The 11,075-nt window shown below is 37.1% G+C and overlaps 1 protein-coding gene across 1 annotated transcript; it reads left to right on the top strand.

Annotated features, from left to right (window-relative positions):
- The first annotated feature begins 4,925 nt into the window (after positions 1 to 4,925).
- Positions 4,926 to 10,885, top strand: LOC306872343 (polymeric immunoglobulin receptor-like). The gene is made up of 8 exons (XM_079420851.1): positions 4,926 to 5,062; positions 5,214 to 5,534; positions 7,120 to 7,437; positions 7,529 to 7,858; positions 8,891 to 9,025; positions 9,326 to 9,421; positions 10,035 to 10,078; positions 10,169 to 10,885. Exons 1-8 carry the CDS (start codon positions 5,023 to 5,025, stop codon positions 10,529 to 10,531), a joined length of 1,647 nt encoding a protein of 548 aa, XP_079276977.1. The 5' UTR covers positions 4,926 to 5,022; the 3' UTR covers positions 10,532 to 10,885.
- Positions 10,886 to 11,075: the final 190 nt, after the last annotated feature.

The following is an 11,075-nucleotide window of genomic DNA, read 5'->3' as shown; positions in this document are numbered from 1 at the left end:
ATAGGCTAACTCATCTCTATAAATAAAAAAATAAAAATAAAAAACGGTTGTGCTTTAAAACATATAATTTAAAACATGTTCGCGTTATATAACAAATTATATTTGTGTTTGTTTTTTTACTGATCCCTAAACCCACCCCATCTCCACCCCTAAACCTACCCATCTCCACCCCCTGATCCCTAAACCTACCCATCTCCACCCCCTAGATGGAGACAGGGGTAGCTGCAGCTTGGAGTAATGGGCGTGTCGAAAGGTAAGGGGCGTGTCGAAAGGTTTCTCATTGGTGAAAGGAGTTTCCTCCCGGCTACTGCGATGGCCAATCAGTAGTAACCATACTTATATACGTCCTTTCCTTTTGCTAAAAAAAATCATTTAGACTGAAAGAAGATGGCGGAGGTAATGCATGTATACCATATCATAATTTGTTGTTTTCTTTGCGTTAGATCTTTCAGCTTTGGTAATTATTTAATTTTTATTGACAGACACATATTACAGTGAGACGAAGCAATGACTGCGTTTGCATTGAAGACTTCAGAGTCGGCAATTTATATCGATGTCCGTTTTGTGCAATCAGAGTTTTTAGACCTGAAATACACAAGATACATAGTCATTTGCAAAGCCACAGACTTCGCGCGGTTCGTCATGAACGTCAGTATAAGTTCAGTTGTGATATATGCATGCCTGTTACCTTACAGATAACTTAAGGTTATAGATAATAATGTGAACGGTGATGTTACATATCATAATTGGAAACTTATGTCAAACATGTTTTGCTTTATATATGAATTTTCCTATTTTAAATTGTTTTTTTTTGTTTGTTTATTATTCTTATAGATTTGATCATCTTTGACTGCCACTTGGAATGCAGAAAAAGCAAGCACTTTTGCTTCCACTGCTTGCTTACTTTTTTCCATTTCTTGATTTGCTTGCAAACCTAATCCAGGAGATTCCAATGCAGCATTTCTCCAATAATTTTGGAGTCTTTGTGCTCATGGTGAGTTTGGACAGTAACATCAGTTTAATTTAGAAACCAAATAAAAAAAAAAGGCCTAAACAAGTAGCCTTTGAATTTCAGTATGGCCTGTACATTTCTCTGGGGGTGGCTTTTGACTTTTCAGAGGTGAGTCTTCAGATCGTTGTTCGACACATTTGTTTTGCAAGCCAGTATAAAAACATAATTTTAAACATTGTAGTATTTTTTTTTTCAAGACTAACATGTCAAGAATAAAGAAATGGTGGTGTGTACTGCTACTTGAAGACTTGAAGAAATTCTAATATAAATTTAAAGTAATGACATTTTAGCATTTTGTAATTTCTCTCTCTCTCTCTCTCTCTCTCTCTCTCTCTCTCTCTCTCTCTCTCTCTCTCTCTCTCTCTCTCTCTCTCTCCTACAGATTGGAAAAGGGACAGGAAAGATGCTGAGGTTGAAGGCCCATGTGAAGTCAAAACTGGTATGTTAAACAGTTTGAAATATAACTTAAAAATATTTAATAAAAATCCTCAGTCACATTCTTCTTGATGTTGTTTATGAAGAAGGAGACAAAGCCTTTCACACTCTGTCACTAGTGTGCAAAAAGTTTAATGAAACAGTCCACCATCCAGGTTTTCTTAAAAAAGATCACTTTGCCTGGCTGGACAGTTTGTATAAGTATTACTTTATGAAATGAACAAGTTAAGCTAATATCTTAAATTCATTTTTTGCATTAAAAATATATTTTTTATTTTATCTTGTAGGTATCGTTGACTGGAAGTCAGTCAATCCGGATGTGAGGGAGGAATATAGGGTGGCGTTTAAGCTCACCAGGTGTGATGCCTGTGGGTTCCTCTACAAAAACACCACTGGATATTGCGGCAGTGGAAAGAAGGGGGTCTTCACTGCGTTCTATTCAGACAAAGAGTTTGATGGCTTCTGTTCTATGGACTGCTACTACAGTATGAATCAGTGAAGGAATGAGTTTTGACTTGGAACACAAGCCTTTGATGACAAATTCAATTGACGTTTCAAAAAATGTATTGTAAAGATGACAACAAAATAAATGTTTTTTGGATAAAATGGTGTTCATTTTTACTTCATTTTATAATTATATGGTGAGTGTTTGAGCAAACATATGTATATGTATGCCTTTATACAGCAACATTTCCTGTACCATTATTATAAAAATAACATTTACTTTTAGTTTGTATGTACTTAAAATGAAAGTACAAAACTAGTATGACTTTAATAGTGTCAGGAGACATTTTTATCTTTAAAATAATTTGTTTTTAATGATTTTATTTTATTTAGTTCATGTACAGACATTTCAAGTATAATGCAATAAAAAAACAAGATGAATACATTGTAAATACAGCTCAAAATGTGTAAACCAGAGAATAACAATAACAACTGAAGTATAAAATGAACATAATACAAATAAATACAAAAATAAAAGTTCATATCAAGAGTTATAGATATTTTCAAAAACTTTGTTTTGTGATCTCATGTTTGAAATGGTTTCAAAGTGTACTGTGAGATCAGTGTTATAAAAGGTAATATAGGAGGGTTTCTTTTGAGTTATTTTTGTCTTATGAATAAAAAACTTTGCCAAAATAATTTCATTATGTAATTTTGTTTTTCAGAAAAATATGGGTTTTGGAAACAAAGTAAAATGTCATGAGGTTCTAAATTAAGACACATTTGTTTGTCGTATCTATTTTAAAGTCAGTCCAAAAAGAAATAGAAAAAGGGCAAAACAAAAATAAATGTTCAATATCTTCAAATGTTGTGTTACAAAAAGTGCATTTATCACAAACAGTATGAATGTTTTTTAATGATTGATCCTAAAAAAGTCGCGGTGGTGATGACGTCATGTAATCCGCGCCATACAGAAGGTTTCTAAGGTAACGTACTTTTGAATGTATTCTCAATATCATTATTGCTATTTTTACAGTGAAAGAAATGTATTTGGTCTTGTATAATTATTTGTTGGCCAATAGTGATTAAGTTTATGGCTCGCTTTTGTGCGGATCAGGATGCTTTTATGCGTCCAATTGTAAAGACCTTACGGCACGCCCCATTCCTTTCCGACCTTACGGCACGCCCCATTCCTTTCCGACCTTACGGCACGCCCATTGCTCCAGCCTGCAGTTACCTCTACTTGCCTAGATGTGGATCCAACCACGCCCCCTGGATGTTGTGGACTGCAGTGAGCCCTGCTTGCACAAACAGCTTGATTAGTTCCGGGTTTGATGAAGGCCCACCTTGTGTGTTGTGATTGGCCAGCAGCTTAGACGGCGTTTCAATATTGCCCCGCCCCTTGCCAAACCAGCATGTTCGTCAATATTGCCAAATCAATTCAGACCTCGAGATTATTGAACAAGAGGCACGCAGGGATATTGCAAGACATAATAAAGTGGCAACGTTAGTGTTGTTTTTTTTTTGTTCGTTTTTTTTTGTTTGTTTGTTTTTTGGCTAAATCACGTTTTGTCAACAACAGCTTAAAAATAACTGCATTAACTATGTACAGATAAGTGCAACGGTAATATGTATTATGTTTATTGTTCTTTAATTCTAACATTATAACATGAATTGCAGTGAAACTGTTATACAGTTGAATTTATTTATACCATAGTACCACAGATTTACACTATTTGTGAGCGGGAGAGAGCGAGGTTTCCTGGTTGAGCTGTACACAAAGCAGAGCTCTGCTCACAAACCCTGCTTTATCAGACATTACATGCAAGATGAAATTAAAATGACATCCAAAATTTTCTGACAATAGTTGGTTTCCGTCAGAAATACAGTGATAATAAACACCCGCACTGGGTTTCTATTTTGAAACGTGCAGTGCTCCTCAGCCCCCAACCATTCAGTCAAATTCCTGTAGGCGGGATTTACAATTCATGATGTCACAAATACAGGAAAACACCTTTGTAGTCCAAACGAGCCGTTCGTTGTAGTTCTTGAAAAGGGATTTTTTAAAAACAAATATCTCCCTTTGGAGAGGACTTTGAGATTTGTAACTTTGTAGATTGTTTTATGCCCAAACATACACACAACACACTGACTAAAGGTGACTTAGGTAGTTTAAAATCAAGATGTGGAGGTTTATATTACAATTAGCCTAATTTAATCAACCAATGCAGGTGTTTTACAGGCTGTTGTGATGACGAAATCAACTCTGTACATTAGATATATTAAATATATTAGATTTAAGTTGTGCCATTTTAGCCTAGACATCCTTTAAAGAAATAAGAAAACGTGTATTAGTAAAATGAAAGACAACCTTATTTTATTTTGATCCCTGAAACAGCCATACATTGCTTGGGCATAATGTTACTTCTGGGTTTCCCGGTACAGGGATGGATATAGGATAGGGGTGTGGTTTCTAACCTAATGCATTGACGTAGGCGTGGCTGTATTGGGTGTGGGCGTGGCTTATGATGTCATACTTGGATGTGGGCACGGTTGGATGTAATGATCTTTAAAATAGCATCATATGACCCCTTTAAATATTACAATTCCAGGAAAATAAGCCTTTGAAATGATAGGATCATTCTGTTAAATTCTCTGTAATGCTTTTTATAAAGTTTTATATTTGCACGTGTTTGATCTTTTTGTGAGTCCTGCATGTTCATATAAAGCATGTGTGAAATAATAGTTTCACTTCCCTTTTTATTAATCTCTCTCTCTCTCTCTCTCTCTCTCTCTCTCAATTCAATTCAATTCAATTCAATTCAATATTGCTTTATTGGCATGACTGTAAAAAATACAATATTGCCAAAGCTTGAAATATAATAACAATGAAAATATTAAAATAACAGAATAAAAACATTAGACCAATATAAACTTAAATAAACATTTTAACAAATAAGAACTTGTGTGAAAACTCTCAGAGGAAGTGGGCGTCTCTGTCACATTCAGCAGTTCTTGTTAAATGTGTAACCAGGAAAGAAACATTCAAAACTCATCTGTAAACACATTCGAGAGCTTGAGAGGAACTGAATCTACTAACAATAGAGAAGAACACTGAATTAGAGAGAAGAATGAAGATCATCTGGACTTTCACTCTGCTGATGATTCCTGGTGAGAATCTGAACTCACAGTAAATCACTAAAAACACCACAGAGACTTTAACTTTAGTTCATTTTGTTGAGTTGATGAAAAAATGAATGTTAAAGTTCATCCTCATTCTCATATAAATATATTAAAGTGTTTTAATGCTGGTTTGTTGTAGGTGTGTTGAGCTCCATCAGTGTGACAGGATATTCAGGAGGAGGAGTCTTCATCACATGCAGATATGATAGAGGACATACAGACAATGAGAAGTATTTTTGTAAAAGACAGTGGAAAACAACATGCTCTGATCTCATCAGGACTAAGGAGAAAAATAAATGGGTTGATTCTGGAAGATTCTCTCTGTATGACGACACAACAGCAGCAGTTTTCACTGTGACCATCAGAAATCTGAGTGAATGGGATTCTGACACGTACTGGTGTGGAACTGAAAGAACTGGATTCGATTCCTACACTGAAGTGAAGCTGAATGTTATAACAGGTGAGTAACTGAGACTCTCAAACTCACAATGATCTACACAACATCATCATACTCTGTAACTGATGATGTTAACATGCACAACCGATGATATATGCCATCAATAGATTTTTCTTCATCTCTTAATGTAAGATTTACACTCACAGAGTTGACCTCCCAGTAAACAATTTGATCTCACAGTGATCTCGTGATGCGGTCACAATGTGAGCTAAAAGTGTAACCTCACAGCGCCCCAATGTGAGCTCATACCATGGTCACAATTATGAAGCTAAAATAATGCCATAAAGATTTGCATGCGCAGGGTAAGAGTTGTGGAAGAGTACATAAGACTGTAAGCGTAAATTAAATTTGCATGCGGAAGAGAAGCTTTGCAAAGGTGTAAATTGCGTTTCAAGCGTAAGAAAAAATGATTTGCAGCATTGTACTGTTACTTGTAAGTGTAATTCATGTATTGTGAAACTGCAGCTTCATGCTAACGCAAAATAAATATGATCTGCATTCTTCTGACTTCCATTTTTCCGCGCTTACACTTTTGGCACATTGTTTTCGCTAAAATATGGTCAAAAGTACTGCAAGCCTGTGAACAGTGAATTGCAAGCGAAAACAACAGTTTAAAGAACGGCAAAACAGATTGACTGCACAGAACCAATCTGTATGTGTAAAAATAACAAACTTGCAAATTTCTAAATGACTTCTTGTGCATGTGGGGCAAAAAGTTCCCGAAATAATCTGATATGTACAGCTCCGTCTTTCTTTTCTCTGCGCCTATATATGATTGTTGAATCTAAATATATTATTATTTCAAAAATATATTTCATTGAGCTTCACTGTTTGCAACATATATTGCAACAGGGGAAGTCGTGGCCTAATGGTTAGAGAGTCGGACTCGTAATCGAAAGGTTGTGGGTTTGAGTCTCGGGCCGGCAGGGATTGTAGGTGGGGGGAGTGAATGTCCAGCGCTCTCTCCACCCTCAATACCACGACTGAGGTGCCCTTGAGCAAGGCACCGAACCCCCAACTGCTCCCTGGGCGCCACAGCATAAATGGCTGCCCACTGCTCCGGGTGTGTGTGTGTGTGTGTGTTCACTGCTGTGTGTGTGTGTGTGTGTGTGTGTGTTCACTGCTGTGTGTGTGTGTGTGTGTGTGTGTGTGTGTGTGTGTTCACTGCTGTGTGTGTGCACTTTGGATGGGTTAAATGCAGAGCACGAATTCCGAGTATGGGTCACCATACTTGGCAGTATGTCACTTCATATTTAGCATATATTTCAAATATATTTTGGCCACAAAAAATATATTTCTTTGCCATATGGGTGTTGTAAATCCTTTTTTCTTACACTTGAAACACGATGTACACCTTTACAAAGCTTCTCTTTCACATGCGAATTTAATTTACGCTTACAGTCTTATGTACACTTCCACAACTCTTACCCTTAAAAGCATAAAGCTTTTGATTGTCACCATTGTTGAGATTCATACACCCATTCTTGATCTCTCTCTTTGTTTTTAATTGATAAAGGGTGTATCAAAGTGACCAGATGTGTTCATTGACTTATGTTTTTGACAAATTGCTTGGTTTTGCATTTGGCAGGTCAACAAATCAGGACAGTGATGGGATATTCAGGAGGAAACATCATTATAAAATTTAAATATAAGATGCAACAAAAGAACCTTTTGATAGATGTGTGTAATACTGGAGCAGATCAGTGTTTAACTCTAATAAACACAGACAGAGCAGCAGAATGGACACGTGGCAGTCGGTTTTCTGTTTATGATGACAGATCTGAAGGTTTCTTAAATGTTTTCATCAGAGACCTCAATGTGAAAGATTCTGGAGAATATCTGATTATAGTTACAGTTTCTGAAGACTACAGTTTCTTCTCTGATTTTTACCTGGATATTAAGAAAAGTGAGCCATTTTAATTCACCCATGCATTGCTTTACATGGTAGAACTGATGAATCTGTGGTTTAATGTGAACTTGATTTGACTCTCAAACAGCTGATTGTTGTGAGAAGAGCATCAGTCTATCAGCTGCTGCAGGAGCATCTGTGAACATCAGCTGCAGATACCCACAATCCCACAGTGCTGATGTGAAGTTTGTCTGCAGGAGATCTGGATCTGATCTCTGTGCTGAAGAGACGTCTGTGGAGGAGAGCAGAAGATGGAGCGCTGAGGGACAGATCCAGCTGTATGATGACAGAGAGCAGCAGCTCCTGACGGGAACCATCAGTCATGTGACTCGACAACATTCAGCTGAATACTGGTGTGGAGTTCAGTCTGATCAAGGACACAAGAGCTTCATCACACGAGTCCTCATCAGTGTTACAGGTACAGATGACTTTCTCACTCATGTTCATCAGAATGCAATTAATAATCAAAGCTAGCTTCCATTCAGCAGATCACAGTGTGTCTTGAATCATGTTTCCTGACTGTTCAAAGAAACTGATCACTGATGTTTGTAAGAGACCAAGTTCTGTTCACACAGTTTTACCAGCAGGTTAATTTTAGACGCTCTGTCTGTTTAACAGAGCAAAACCACAATCCACAGTTAAAAAAAGGAAGTGTCCTTATAAAAATAAACTGCAGTCTCTGCAGGTAAAAGTGCAGTTTTGTGTGGAATAATGTTGCTGTTCTGCTCAGTGAGAAACTGCACACAGAGTAAAGCAGAGGACAGTGTTTGTGTGTTTTATTCTTCATTTCAGTCTTTAAATGTCCAGTACCTGCAGATCTGGACTCAGTTTGAAAGCAGCAGCAGTTTGTAGTTTTCTGTCTGGTCGTTTGGTGTTAATGCATTGTTAAGTTAGTCATTTGGACACGCACGTCCTAATTTTGCTGAGCTAGATAGGTCCAAGTTTATTATAGTTTTGAATTTTTAAATTTGTATTATTTTAATATCGTTTTCAGGTTTGCTATAAAATTCAGTTTAGTTTTTATTAGTTTCATTATTTTTTGTAAGTTTTAGTTTAGTTTTTATTTTGTGAACACATATTTATTTCGTTTTTATATAGTTTAGTTTCAGTTTTAATTACATTTCTTTGCGTCTCTGCGTCAGATAACCGCATGTGCGTGATGCGCCATTTATAGGTATTTCCCTAAACTGTCACACAGCTCATATATTTTTCTACCAAGGGGTGAGAATGTAATGAGAACGAAAACGATTATTAATTTGTAAATGCCTCATTCATTCTGAATCAGCAAACTTGAATTCTGGGTAGTGAATGTGTGAATGACATCAGTAACACTTATATTTACCATGAGACATGTGATTCAAGTGTGTGTGTGTGTGTGTGGGGGGGGGGGGGGGTTAAAAATAAAATAAACATATTTTAGAAATGCATTGTTTTCATGTTTTATATGCAGATGTTCCAGAAACAACATCATCACCAACATCACCATCATTATCATCATCATCTGTTTCTTCTTCCTCATCATCAGCCACATCTCCACCGATCACAAGAGTTTCCAATACACCTTCATCTAGTTTGACAACAGCAGGTGAGATACAAACATGTGACTCATGGCATAGCTTGTGAGCAGCTCTGACACCCCAGTGGCTGAAAGAGAATCACTAAAGATACAACAGGACAGTTTTTTAAACGGATAGCATGAATGTACAGCGTGAAACAAACCCAAGTACTCCAGAGTGCAGTCTGGAGCTACTCAACAAACCTGCAAGCCAAGTTTCATGGTCTGGTCAATCCTGTCGCATACGTCAAGCTATGGCCATGATCTGATCTGATATTCAGCTCAGAGTGATCAGACTGATTGATTTGATTGTTTCTCTGGTGTTTTCAGGTTCACCTCTGATCATTCCTCTGGTTCTGGTTCTTCTGGTTCTGATCATCGTTTGTCTCCTATTTCTGTTTCTCTGTAATAAGCATCAGTCTCGAGGTAGAGCTCCTTCTTAATGTCTTGAAATGTGTTACACACATAGAAATGAGCAGACGTCGTTTAATAAGGTTGTTTGCATGTAAATCTGCAAGAAAAGATATGACAGTATAAAGTCAATCACATATGGAACATCTCAATTCTGTTATCTATCTGCTCACCTCCACCCTAACTGCTGTATAACACGTTCTTGAGCAGACCTTGGCGAGAGCTCCCCCGGATAATTCACGCCACTGTATACACATGAAAAGATGTAACATTCCTGCAGATATCTACTAAACTATGTACAGGAGCCCAAGACACACTTCAAGCACTTTCAGACATTTAGTCTGGATAGATTACCACTTCTGTATAGAAATATATAAACTCAAATTTTAAATGTGAGAGGAGTCTTCCATTTATGTCTTTTCTTTACACTAGTGCCACATAGGCAGAAACTTCCTTTATACTGAGTTTATCAAAGATATGTTCAACTGTTTTCCCACTTTGAATCTGTCGCCACCTACAGGCTGCAACGAGACATGAGCAAAATACAGATATTTGATGATGTGTGAAAACAGACTTCAGTGCTGAAATGTGATATAATGTCATTAATTTAAGACTCTTGTTTTGGCAGGCGGTAAATCGTCCTCTCAGACTGGAGCAAAACATGAAGAAGTGGTTCGTATAAAATAATATGTTGAATAAACTCTAAAGTCTCCCATAATGAAAGTCTTCAGAGCTGTAAATAATTTTTCCTTCTCTTTGCAGGTTTCTCACACTGGTTGTGATTATGAGGAGATAACAGACACTCACAAACAATTACCCACAAACCCCTCTGATTCTTCTAACACTGTTTATGCCACTGCTCAATTACCCACACACCCCTCTGATTCTTCTAACACTGTTTATGCCACTGCTCAATTACCCACAAACCCCTCTGTTTCTTCTGACTGTGTTTACTCTACAGTTCAGGAAGCCACTGGTGACTCTCAGATCTTGATCACATCTGCTGAGGATCTGAATTACGCCGTGGTGAATTTCCAGAAGAAAGCAGACTGTCCTGTCAGTGTCAGATTGAGGAATAATCAGGATTACAGTGAATACGCTGCTATCAATCATCTCACTGCCTGACCAGCCACAGCAGAGAATCTCAATGCTTTGATTTTGGGTTCAGGCTTCCATGATTGGCATTTTTGTTATTTCTGTGGTTCTCTTCTGCTGTATATTTAAGACTGTCGAAGTGAAGGATGTTTAAATGACAGTGCAGTGTTTTGTTCTGCAAATGACTGAAAGAAATCATCAGAAACCCTTGAGTTTATGGTCTAAAGTGTGAAATTAAAGCAGAATATGCTGCGGTGCTCAGTTTGGTTAACGTTAAACTTGTACACATGCAGCAACTATTGCTCTTTTTTTCCCCTCAATGCTCATTTTAAAAGCTTCATAACCTAGAAAAGAAAATTTAATAAAGTCGTGAAAGAAGTCGTGATATTGTATGCAAACATGATATGAATGGACTATGGAAAGCTACAGTGATCAAAAAGCACAACTTCTGTCCTCTGACTGAGGTGAAGTGTGAGAGTTATTTTGGTTATAGATTACCAGAGTACATCAATTAGAAAAAAAGATGTGCACAGATTAATATTTTATAATAACTACTGCAATGTTCCATAAAAAA

The sequence above is a fragment of the Barbus barbus genome (genome assembly GCF_936440315.1).
Source record: "Barbus barbus genome assembly, chromosome: 7".
Taxonomy (NCBI): domain Eukaryota; kingdom Metazoa; phylum Chordata; class Actinopteri; order Cypriniformes; family Cyprinidae; genus Barbus; species Barbus barbus.
This window is presented reverse-complemented; position numbering and strand designations above follow the sequence as displayed.